The sequence below is a fragment of the Mus pahari genome, chromosome 12, assembly GCF_900095145.1.
Source record: "Mus pahari chromosome 12, PAHARI_EIJ_v1.1, whole genome shotgun sequence".
Taxonomy (NCBI): domain Eukaryota; kingdom Metazoa; phylum Chordata; class Mammalia; order Rodentia; family Muridae; genus Mus; species Mus pahari.
The window spans coordinates 10,128,993-10,141,646 of NC_034601.1; the positions used below are offsets into that span (position 1 = coordinate 10,128,993).

The 12,654-nt window shown below is 43.0% G+C and overlaps 1 protein-coding gene across 2 annotated transcripts in view; it reads right to left on the reverse strand.

Annotated features, from left to right (window-relative positions):
- The window catches only part of Marf1 (meiosis regulator and mRNA stability factor 1), a 50,193-nt gene extending 40,642 nt beyond the window's left edge, over positions 1-9,551 (reverse strand). The window contains exons 1-5 of one of the 2 annotated variants that reach the window (XM_029544397.1): positions 9,482-9,551; positions 4,958-5,159; positions 3,596-3,745; positions 2,137-2,311; positions 431-657 (exon numbers count right to left, since the gene is read on the reverse strand). In XM_029544397.1, coding sequence (XP_029400257.1) covers positions 431-657; positions 2,137-2,311; positions 3,596-3,745; positions 4,958-5,098 — 693 coding nt within the window. In that variant the 5' untranslated portion in view covers positions 5,099-5,159; positions 9,482-9,551. Of the gene's footprint in view, positions 1-430; positions 658-2,136; positions 2,312-3,058; positions 3,746-4,957; positions 5,160-9,481 lie in introns of both variants that reach the window. The other variant, XM_021209207.2, reaches the window with a different exon arrangement.
- Between the last annotated feature and the right edge of the window lie 3,103 nt (positions 9,552-12,654).

A 12,654-nucleotide genomic window follows, 5' to 3' on the forward strand; every position in this document is an offset into this window, starting at 1 on the left:
AAAATAAATAAATAAATAAATAAATAAATAAATCAGTCTTTAAAAAAGAAAAAAAAAAAGATTCTAGCTTCTAAAAAAAATAACAATATCACTAAACCAATCTGGAATTGGGATTTTAAACACAACACCCTGAATAATCACACGTACTTATTCTGCTAATAACCACAGCAGATTAACATTTTTACAAATTTCATTATTTTAAATTTTCTATGTGTGTAGGTGTTTTGCCAGCACGTATGTCTGTGTACCACATGTGCACCTGAGAGTAGGATGCCTGAGACTGAAGTTACATACAGATGGCTGTTAGCCACCATGTGGGTTCTAGAAACTGAATTCCAGTCCTCGGGAAGTCAGTGCTGAGCTACTGCTCTGGCCCTCAGCAGGTTACAAAGCTTAAAAAACAAACAACTACAACAACAAAAGACCTTACCTGACAATTATTCAGCTCTTGAATAACTTCCTTGTTTTCTTTACTGATGTCACACACACAGATAAACTCTGCCTCTCTGTGTCCTCTAAAAAACTTCTCACGGATCCTCTGTACAACAGTTGTTGCTGACCGGCCAGAAGGGACTGAGCAGTTTTCAATATCCCAGAAAACGCCAATCGGGGGGAGGGTCTCCAGCATCTGTCCAGTGACTGCAACTTCTGGTGAACCTTAAGAAATGTTAATACTTCAAGTTACACAAAGTATAAAACAAACAGCAAGCTAAATTATAATAGGTAACTACCCATCATTCTAAATAGCAGAAACATCAAGTTATTGCTTGCCGTTAAGTTTAAAGATACCAACTTCACTGGCTAGCCTAAGAAGCAACCATTACATTCCAGTGACATACTGAGACCACTCCTATTTTTAGTATCATCAAACCTACAAATCAGTGATGGTCTGACCTCATCTCCCACTGAGCCATGGTGCTTCTCCAATGATCATCAGAAACTAAGGTCCCTGGACCTGCGTCTACCTCAGTACAGGCCTAGTTTCCTATTGGTTATGGAAGAGAATTGAAAAGTCCATCGAAGTGAAACTATAGCACTGTTTCTCATTTGAAACTACTCTGGTAAATTATGAACATCTGGTTTAACCTTTCAGAGATGTTTTCTTCAATAAAATATCACAGTAACTGTTTTTAGGGAAATGATTTTGATTGAGAACACTCAGGTTTCAAATACTATTAATAATGGCACTATGGCCAGGCAGTGGTGGTGCACGCCTTTAATCCTAGCACTTGCGAAGCATAAGCAGGCAGGTCTCTTAAGTTCCTGGTCAGCCTGGTCTATAGACCAAGTTCCAGGACAGCGAGGGTTACACTGTCTTGAAAAAAACAAAACAAAACAAAAAAATAACTAGGAAAATCAGGATACTACTAAATTTTTCTAAATACTAAGTATGTGTAGGGAGCATTAATTAACAACTAAGCTGAGTTCAAGTGTGATGGCACAAGCCTTTAATTCCAGCAATCAGGAGGCAGAGGCAGGTGGACCTCTGTGAGTCTGAAACCAGCCTGCTCTATAAAGACTGTTTCAGGACAGCCAGGGCTACACAGAGAGACCCCATCTCAAAACAAAACAAAACAAAACATACAATCTAAGTGAGGCCAAGTCTCTGACAGCACCTCATCTAACAGACTCCTCATTCTTCTATACAGGTTCTGGTCTCAAACAGCCTCAACCCAACAGAAAGGCCTATAATCAAAAACATTTTTGCCAAATGAGGGAAAGGAAGTCTCACATATACTTTAAAACACAAATGTACCCTTAGAATCATCAGGAAGTTTTTAGAGGCAATTAAATACACCATTTGTGTAAATACTGAAAACTACTCAAATGGAGGCTATAGATATGTGTCAATGCTCAAGAACACTTGCTCTTGCAGGGGACGCTGGTTCAGTTCCCAGCATAGACATGGTGGTTCATGACCTTCTGTAACTCTAGGTCTAGGGGATCCAGTGCCTCTCTTTTGGCCTCTGCAAGCAGCAGGCACACATTTAGTAAGTTTACACACAAGCATGCAAAACACTGTACACATAAAAGCAAATAAACCTGAGAGAGAGAGAGAGAGAGAGAGAGAGAGAGAGAGAGAGAGAGAGAGAGAGAATACTTAAATGCACTTTTTAATGCGACACCATTATTTACCAAATTTCGAAGAAGTTTTGCCTAGACTGGTTGCCAACAACAATGAGGTCTCCTTTTCCATGCCCTTTGTTCCACAGCCATTACACAGAGGAATAGCTGGAGGTTCAGGCTGAGTACTTGGAGGTGGTATATTTGGCCAGATTTTAGCAGCATCAATTATACTATTTCTTGCTGGCTGTTTTGATTTTTTTAAAAAAAAAAAAAAAAAACAACGAAGAAGTTTTAGACACATCAATACAGAACCTAGATTCATATACAACCGAAACATCATTCTAAACATTTCACCTTCCTACCTGCTGACCTCCGATAAAGTGTATTTTCAAACAATCTTTATCAGAACAATCAGCTACCAAGCCACAGTCTCATCTCAAGAAGCAACTTGAAATGATCAGGAACTTGTTAAAATGCTCAGTCCTTTCCAACCTGGGATAACCATCTGATCTAAAGGAGATCTTACGTGCACCTCCTATTAATGGCAGAAAAGCTTTCCTTTGAACACTAGTATGACTGGAGTCGAGTTTCAAATTCCTCATATTACAAAAAGACAATGTGTAGTTACTTTCCTGCTGTGAAAGGCCCCATGTACAAGCTGAGTTTAAGTTTTAAGAATCGGCTAACTGCATCCTAGAGAAGGGTGAAACACATCACAGACTGCAAACTAAGGTATCCTGTAGGACATAACTTTCTTGTGACCAGAGGCTCTAAAAGCACAAGCTCAACACAGTAACTACACTGCACCTGTTTGGAAGGCCTCCCATTTTACCCTTTGTATCTTCCAGCACCAGAAGCAGCTATGCGGATGGAGTGTGATCTACATCATGAAGAATCTTCAATCCCGTGCACAGTAAAAATATGGCAAGATAGAGCCATTTAACAGAACCAAACCTCATCTCCCCCAAGATAAAGAATAAAAGATACAGACCTTGTTTAGACAGTCTTCACAGTAAAGTGAGCCCTTTAAACAAACCGGAGGTGCCACATTTAGGTGAAGAGAGTTGGTGCACAAGTGAGGTGTAAGCTCTGAATGGGAAAGGCGCTCTTCCAAATGCCCAGGAGCCCCACTTGGGAAATCGGAACAGGGGAAATAGCCAGCAGAGGTACAGCCCTGAAGATTCTGGAACTGATGCAGCTTGTGTACATTACTGTGACATGACTGGAAATGGAGCTTCCCACAACACGACAGGTGCTTGCAGGAAGGTAGGTTACTCTCTACACACATGCTGGGGAAGTCACTCGCAAGGCTCACCAAGTTGTTCCTAGTGGAGGCATTCTGCAGTGAAGACACGGACTGGAAAGCAAAACCTGACCCTACTTGACACGTGACTGTCCCGGTGCTTGGTGAGTCTAACAGTGAGCCCGTGTGAATCAAGCTCCCAGAACCTCCACTACTGCCACTGCCACCACCAAAACGCATGGGTGAGGTGGAGGGTTCATTAGGGCAATGAGCACAGCAGCTTACTTTGGGAATCGCTGAGAGCTGTACTTTAGGTTGCTGAAGAGAACGAATATCAGGAAGTGGGACTGCTGGGAAAAATTTAGAGCCAACATGAAGGGGAGATGGTATATCCTTTAACTCCACAGCAGCTTTCTTGTTCTCCATGTACTCTTTCTGAGGAGAGATCAGAACACAAGTGAGGTTTTGGAGCCACTGTGTTTTGTTCTTTCATACATTACAGCATTAAAAAGATGGAAAATAATGTTCTCTTTACAACATTTAATCATTAACTGAACAAATAGAACAGCATCCAGCTAAGACCAGGGACAATCCTAATAGAGGTCTGCAAGAAGGCAACTAAAGAAACCTACAAGCCCGGCATGGTGGTGCACGCCTTTAGTCCCAGCACTCAGGAGGCAGAGGCAGGCAGATTTCTTAGTTCGAGGTCAGCCTGGTCTACAAAGTGAGTTCCAGGACAGCCAGGGCTATACAGAGAAACCCTGTCTCGGAAAATTTAAAAAAAAAAAAAAAATCAGCTAAAAGAAAAAAAGAAACATACAACTAAAATTAACACAATGTTTGACTATACATAACTTCTCCTTGCTTCAAAGCACTGTCTAAAGAAAACTGAGATATGCAAACCATGATTACACAGACAGCATTTAAGGAAGGTGGTTTGTAAGCAAGTGACTTCCTTTCATTTACTCCTGTAGGTGGTAACAGGTTTTAGTAGGGTTTTCCTTAAAGGAGAAGACTGGTATTCCAAACAATATGAATGACACCTGCCATTTGCCCAAAATGACCCAAATGTGCTGCTGATAGCACTGAGGAAGCACTGAAGCTTTAATGCATCTTTTATACCGTGGCCAGTGCAAAGATACAGTGATTAGAACCATCCATTCTAAGTTCAAACTCAGCACCACCAAAAAGGAAAAGAAGTAACATATTTAAAATATTACCAAGAAATCCTGGACAAAAAGTTATTGTTAATCTTTTCTAATTTATAAGACTTAAAACTAAAGTGGGGCAGTGGTCACACCTGTCTGTAACCCTGCACTTGGGAGGCCAAGGCAGAAGGAGCACAAATTCAAAGCCAACATGGACTGTATAAAGAAAAGTTATCTCCAAAGACACTTGAGAAAGTACAGTTAAATACATTTTAGACTTTTCATTGATTTTACTATGCAAGCTTTGGAACTTGAGGCTTTAATAAGGAGCCAAATTCCCCCCAATTTTAAACACTTAAAACCTCTGCCACGCAGAGTGGAATACTGAGTTGAGCAAGCGTGTTCTTACTGAGTGCGAGGGCGTAAACTGGCTGGAGAGACTGTCCAGGCCACCTGTACTTATCATCTATTCAGTGTGCCAGGTCCTGCAGATAGTTACCGTTTGGGAACTAAGAGGCAATGTCTGCTCAGGATGAGAAAAGCAACCAGAGAATTTCCAAAGCCACGGCTTCGCATCATTATCCTGGTGAAACCATCCAAGTGTTCTGCTGCAAGGGCTCTCAGTTCCGTTCCCTTCCATCACATAGCCAGACAATAGGGTTCAACATTCTTTCATCGTTCTTTTCTCTCATTCTTCCACCCTGTGAAAAATGAGTCAATGTCTAGGTTACTTCTTTGCATAAGTACCCATTTTAAAATGTTAAAGTATGAGACCATAATTCATGGTACAATGGCTCCCAAAGAGTCAAAGACAGCATGGATATCACAGCTCACTACAACTACAGGCTTCGAAAATCTGGTAAACTTGCTTGATTGTAACCACATAAATTTGATTTAGGAAAAAAAAAGAACCTATGATCTGAGGTTGGGAAATGGTTAAGAAAAGTATCTGCTACACAAAAATGAGGACCCGAACTCAGATCTCAGCACTTTTATAAAAGACAGGCATGCAACTGTAACTCCAGCCAGAGGAGGGGAGACAGCCAGGTTCCTAGAGTTTAGTGGCTACCCTGCCCAGCAAAACCAATCAACTCCAGGTACAGTGACAGACTCACACAAAAAAATCAAGTGGAGAGGAGCCAGTGACATGGCTCAGTGGTTAAAGGCCATTGCCTGACAACCTTAGTTCCACTCCTGAGATCATCATATTGGAGAGAACTGACTCTTACAATCTCCACACTCATGCCATGGTGTGTGTATACACACCACACATACATACACACACAAAACAAGTGTAATTTTTAAAAAAAAAAATAGAGAATGAGGAGGAAGGTATTCAAAAATCACCTCTAGCCTCTAGTGTGCATATATGTGCTTGTGCACCCGCATGCCTGCACATGTCCATATACTACACATACCATTTATGATCTGCCATTCCTCATATCCCAGAGTTCCTTTCTCTATGTGTGTAAATGGGGAGATGCTCCCATGTGTGTAAAGACCAGAGGTCAGCTTTGGGTATCTTCCCCAATCTATTACCTCCTCTTCCTCCTCCTCCTTTTTTAAGACAGTGTATCTCAATGAACCTGGAGCTTACCAATCTGGCTAGGCTGGCTGGCATAAACCCTCGGGGGTCTGCCTGTCTCTACTTTCCCAGCACTGGGATTACTAGCACATGTTACCACCACAATCAGCTTTTCTGTAGGTGCTAGGGATTAAATTCAGGTCCTTGTGCTTATGCAAGAAGTACTTTACCTACGGAGCCACCTGCCCAGCCACTACAACTTTTCAAATGAGAATGGACATAGGCATTCTTGAGGGACAGAGCCAAATCATGGACAGTGTACATCCCTAGGTGAGAACTCTCTTCACTTGGCTGAACTAAGTCTCCAGGCTCTAATTAGACTTTGCCTATCATTTTTCTTTTCTTTCTTTTTTTTTTTTTAAAAACAGGACTTCTCTGTGTAGCCCTGGCTGCCCTAAAACTCACTATGTAGTTCAGGCTGGCTTCAAATTCGGAGATATGTCTGCCTTTGCCTCCACAGTGCTCATACTAAAGGTGTGTGGGCCACCACACTCAGCCTATAGTTTTTCTTAACTTTCAGATATTTCTTCTGAAAGTTCTGCTTAGAGAGCAAAGAAATTACCAGTAAGGAGCATCTAATCTTAGTAAAAGAACAACCACAGTATTAACCTTTCTGTATGCCCAGTGTAAGCACAGAAGGGCCAAATTAAATGACCTCTGAGGACTTTGATTCTATTCTACAAATGAAGCCAACCAACTGAATTCTTGGTTTGTTTACAATGAAAGAGCAATGTTATCACCAAACATCCAGAAATTAAGTAAGTCACAACCCACAGATGTACTTTACCTCAGACACTCTTCTTAGTATACCAAAGGCAAAGCCAGTGCACACTCTGAGCAGGGACAAAGCTAGTAATGGTGACAACAACTAACCCTTATTTCTAAGTCCTTGGCACAACAAACCACATTCAGTGATTATTTATCTGAGATTTCATCTGTGCATGTACAAGATAATTTCTTTCCGCTATAACTCTGGTAAGATGCTTCTGAGAGTTTTATATCTTCATGATAGGGTGAGAGGAGAATGGTTCATAATGTATTTCAAGTTTGGGCGGACTAATCACATAAAGTATGGTCTGCAAGCCAAAGTCAATCTGCTGCCTGTACACATGTGTATGTTTGTGTGTGTCTATCTAGTTTTTCTTGGACAGGATCTGATTCTGTAATACTGAAGTAACACTCTTCCTGCTTCAGGCTCCCAAATGCTGAGTTACAGATGTGAGGCATGACACACTTGGATTTAAGTGGCCTGTAAACTAAGAATATATTTTCAGTTTCTTAAATTGAGAAAGTGTTCTTAAACATGAAACTTAAACTTTAGTATCTGTAGAGTTTCATTAGGACCTAACTACACTCCGTCATTTAAGTACTATCTATGGCTGAGTTAAACTAGAGTTGAGACTTGAATCTCTGCCATATGATCCAGTTTTAAAACCAAATATATTTACTTTTTGGGTAGTGTGCTGAAACTATTTAAGTTTCTGTTTGTAGGCCAGGGAATGTATGGAGCTTAGTGACATATGGAAGAGTCTAGGTTCAATCCCAGAAAGAGAGGCAGAGAGGGAAGAAAGAGAAGGGGGAAAAAAGTTAGTTTGTTTCCTTGTCTGTACACAGCATTTTAAAAAGTGAATTAGAAAATGCATACACTGTCCGTTTTCACCACTATGTCCTGTGCTTGGCCCAAGACTTCTGTGGTCATCACAGAGTAATCGTTTGTTGAATGAAATAAGTAGAGAATTAGACTAGTACAGTTTACCATCACTGCTTCAATTACAATACCTGTTTTTATAATTAAATCCAGGTTGTACCAGGTGATGGTGGCGCATGCATTTAAGCCCAGTACTAGGGAGTCAGCGACAGGTGGATCTGTTTAAATTGAGACCAGCCTGATCTATAGAGTGAGTTCCAGGACAGCCAAGGATACACAGAGAAACCATTGTCTCAAAAAACAAACAAACAAACAAACAAAAAAACACCCCACAAAAACAAACCCCACAAAAATCCAGAAATCCAGGTTTTATATCACCCAACACGTTCCACTGTTATTCCTAAGAACTTGTTATAATCAGTGTTCATAATTTCAGCATGCTTAAATCTTTCAAAGCCAAATCCTAAAATGAACTATCATATCTAACACTTCACTGAGAAACAGAAACTTTTAAAATAAAGTTTCATAGCTAGCTTAGGTCAAAAGGCTCACCTACCTCTTTCTACACCAAGGTGCCTTCAATATTGCTCAAAGAGCCAGGAGTGGTAGCACAGGAGGTAGAGGCAGGAGGATATCTGCAAGTTTAAAGGCAGCCAAGATCCAAGCAGCTGTGGTTACACAGTGAGACTCTGTAGATAAGACAGACAGGCAGGCAGGCAGGCATATGTAGATTACTCAATTCAAACAAATATAAGGAAAAACATCAGTGGCCTGCTGCCTAAAATATTCCCAAATTTTCCTAGGAATTCCATTTAAGCAGCTGAATCAGTCAGAGGAAACTCTCAGTCTCTGAGCAACTTATAAGACACTGGCTGAGAATGCAGCCTGCAACATTGTACTGCCTGCATGTTGGTTCTGAAGGCCACCTATCTGTGCTGCTGTGGGCATGTCATCTTTCTAAACATAAGGCCCATCTCCTGTGAGTCTAATCATCATGGCAACCCCCTCACTTACAGTTATTTGTAGTTTGGTGACAAGAGATACCTGAGGATGAATTATTTCCCAAATGGCCTCCCCCCGACCCCCGTCACACACTCCCAGTCCTATGCATTTGCTCGTCTTCTACCTTTTAACTAAAATGACTATTTGATGATTTTTCTCCATTAGAATATAAATTCCATAACAGTATTGCTTGTATGTGAATATACGGTATCCCAACCTACCAACTCCACTGTGCCTCACAAATATCAATAAATGACCCTGGACAAATGTAGAGCTCACGGAAGCTGAAGAAAGAGCATTTATCTGACAATTTCCTTGTATGCAAAACAGAAAGATCCTGGAAAGTCCAAAAGATACTAGTGTAACTAGAAAGCACCACGTTCAGGCTAGAATTGGGGAAGTGGCTGAAACTGAAACTGCATCCAAAGCGGCTACTAAAACATAAAGACAAAAAACGACAAGGGACTCAGCCCCACCACTGTCCTCTTTTCTCAACTTTCCAACTTTGCACATCCTGCGAAGGTTGCTACTGACACCTGGAGGGCCGGGGTGCGAGCAGGAAGACAGGCGCCAGCTGCGACTAAACGCCCGGGAAGAGACCCGGGGAGTACTGGAGAGCGACTTTGTCGCCCGGCCCCTTCGGCAGGTCCCAGTCCTGGTCCTTCGATCCCAAAGGCATCACTCTGCGGGGGGTTGGGGGGGAAGGCGCCGTTTCCAGACCAGCTACGCTGCTGATCAGAGCATCCGGTGCGCCCGAGTGGAGTCCGGGCACTGACAAGAGGACTCACCTCAGCCACCAGCTCCCTCTCCGCTCACATTCCGACACCGCCGCCTTCCCCCCCACCCCCCAGGCCCTTTATTTTGATTCCCGACTCCGCAGCTCCCGCCGCCGCCGCCAAGCGCTCCCTCCACTTCCGCTTCCGCCCCGGCCCGCCCCGCCCCTGTCGCAAAACCGACACGCTTCTCTACTACTAGCCCCGCCCCTCTCTCCGAGCCTAGCCTCCCCGCCTCACCTCTTCCTCCATAAGACCACACCCTTCCTCTGCTCCGCCCCCTATGGCCGCTCCCTTTCTCCGCCCATTCCCAGCCCGTCCCCACTCCGCCCAGTCGCTTCCTCCAGTAGCCCCGCCCATTTCCCCCGTCCCTCCCTTCCCCTCTCTGGCTCCACCCCTCCCTGAGTCTCGCCCAGTCTTTTCTTCCGCCCCGCCCTCGGCTCCGCGTTTTCTCCGCGCAGGGCACGCTGGGAAGTGGGGGGGGCGGGGCCTCGCGGCCCTGCAGCCTCGTCAGGCTCAGTCCCCTCCCGATAAACCTCAAAATAGGGTCTTACCTAGCGGGGTGGCGGCGCATTTTTTTTAGCACGAACCCCAGTTTAGGAGTTCTCACCACTGGTGTGATGACGCCATGTCGAACGGAGCTTCCAGGCGAAGAACTAGGGAGCTTTTGTGATGGAGTCAAGGAAAGGCCTGCCAGATGGGATTTGCTCGGGTCCCGCTCTAAAAGGTCTTGGGAGCGAGATCTAAGGAGAGAAGATTAATGTGAAATAAAGTGTTGTGGCTTTTTCAATGCTCTGCCTCGTTACGTGATGACCCTTATTTTTACAAATTAAATCGTGCACGTTGCACGGCATCTTTTAGCGCGACCTAGTGGCCAGTGGAGGAAATAGGCTTTTGGCAGGTCCTTCCCGCCTATAGCAGTTTCAGTACTGATAAAGTACACGCAAAGACGCCTGCTGAGTATTGACACCAACAGATAAGAGTACACGATGTCCTACACAGTTTTGTTTTGTTTTTTTCTTTTCAGAGACAGTGTCTCACTTGTGTAGCCTTGGGTTGGCCTGGAACTTGGCCCCGCAGACTATGCCGTCCTCGAACTTGAATTCCCTTGCTTTCTGAGTGCTAGAATTAAAGGAGTTTGTGTCGCCTGGCAAACTTTCTGTTTTAATAAACCCGGTGCTTTGTAACATACTTTTCAGAAGACAGGTTGGCCACGAAAAAGAATATGCTAAAGTTATAAGAACTTTGTGAAATCAAAAATACTTCATGTTTTAAACAGATACTCTGTTCTGTATCCTCCACCACCAACCCCAGAGCCTTGAAGGCTTCACTTTTACTTGACCTAAATATGAGTTGGGGTTTTTTTTTGGTTTTGTTTATTTTGTTGTTTGTTTTTCCAGACAGGGCTTCTCTGTGTGATAGCCCTGGTTTGCCCTGGAACTCTCTAGACTAGCCTCAAACTCAGAGATCAGCCTGCGGTTGCCTCCCAAGTTCAAGAAATAAAAGCATAACCTTTATTTATAGCCATGCCTGGCTTAAATATGAGTTTTCAGGATTCCATGGGAGAAAATATCATTTTTGAAATCTCCAGCTCTTTGCTGCTTCCTGTTGCAAGTTAGGGAAAAAAAATATAATCTAAATGTAGGCACAGTGTAGAATGTCCTCGCTGGTTATTACTTTAAAATAATTTATACTTAAAAGTCTGCCAGGAAACAAATGAGATTTGCTAGCTAATTAGGAAGCAGAAAATGCCAAGAACATTGTTCTCCCTGAGTCTCCGGGTATGCAGTGCTATCATTTCGAGACTTGCATTAAGTGGAATGAATTTGGTATCCCCTGGGTTCTTGTGTTGGGAGGGAAAGTTCAGACATTTAGTTCAAGAATTCTTTGTGTTTCTATTGAATTCTCCAGCTGGCACACAGTGACTGCCTGCTCAGGTGTGTGTTATTGCTAAGAACACCGCTGTCCCTGTGTGGAGGGAGAATTTTCCAAGGGAGAGTTGAAACAAATAAAAATTCCATTTGTTTTGTTTTATTGTTTTTCGGAGTCTCAAACAAGTGTGTTACTCACTGTAGGTGTCTAGTTTACCTCTACTTTATTCTAGCTGTTTTTGAATACTGACAATACTAACTAAAAACATAAAGGAAAAAAGTAATTGTGATATTTAAGTTATTTGAACAAATTTTAGCTACAAAACATGAGGGAAGCAACATTTTCCTTTGACTTTGCTTGGCATTCTCTGGGTATGCTAGGGTCAAGGAGTAACATAATAAATGAAGCCAGCCAGCTAGACTAAATGAAAAACTAAAGAGAGAACACTTTTTTAAAAAATATATATTTATTTATTGTATGTATGTGAGTACACTGTTGCTGACTTCAGGTACACCAGAAGAGAGCATCGGATCCCATTACAGATGGTTGTGAGCCAACATGTGGTTGCTGGGATTTGAACTCAGGACCTCTGGAAGGACAGTCAGTGCTCTTAACAGCTGAGCCATTTCTCCAGCTCCAAGAGAACACTTTTTAAAGGTCTCAATTTTACTTTATAAACTAGGCCAAGGGCTGGAGAGATGGCACTGTGGTTAAGAGGAGGATGCGGTGGTAGTGATGGTGTAATGATATCCCCTCCCAGTGTCCAAATGGCTTAGAGTAGTCTGTTGAGCCCACTCCAGGGGGATCTAACACTCTTTTTTTTTGCCTGCTTGGGCACCACACACACATAGTACACAAACATACACGCTGGCAAAACTCCATACACAATGCATAAATAAGAAAAAATGTAGGCCAAGAAGAGGATGGACAGATAAATGGAAGCGCACAATTGAATCTTTCTGAAAGAATGTTTCCAGGGCAGGGGAGAAGGTTCAGTGAGTAAACCAGTCACTGCTGTGTAGGCCTGACAACTTGAGTTCAGATCTCCAGAACCCATGTAAAAAGTGAGAAGAGGCTCATCTGTCTCAACTCAGAGCACGCCTGCCAGGCGAGGGGAGGCAGAGACAGGAGAACAGCCTGCAGGTCTTAGACCAACTAACCTGGTCCTCTGAACTCCCAAGCCCACTCATGCATGTTTCAAATTCAGGAGGGCTAGATAGGGAGATCATGCACTTGAGAGAAGTTTAAGCCACATAATACGAGCCTATCTACAACAGCAAAGGCAGAGAGAGAGAGAGAGAGAGAGAGAGAGAGAG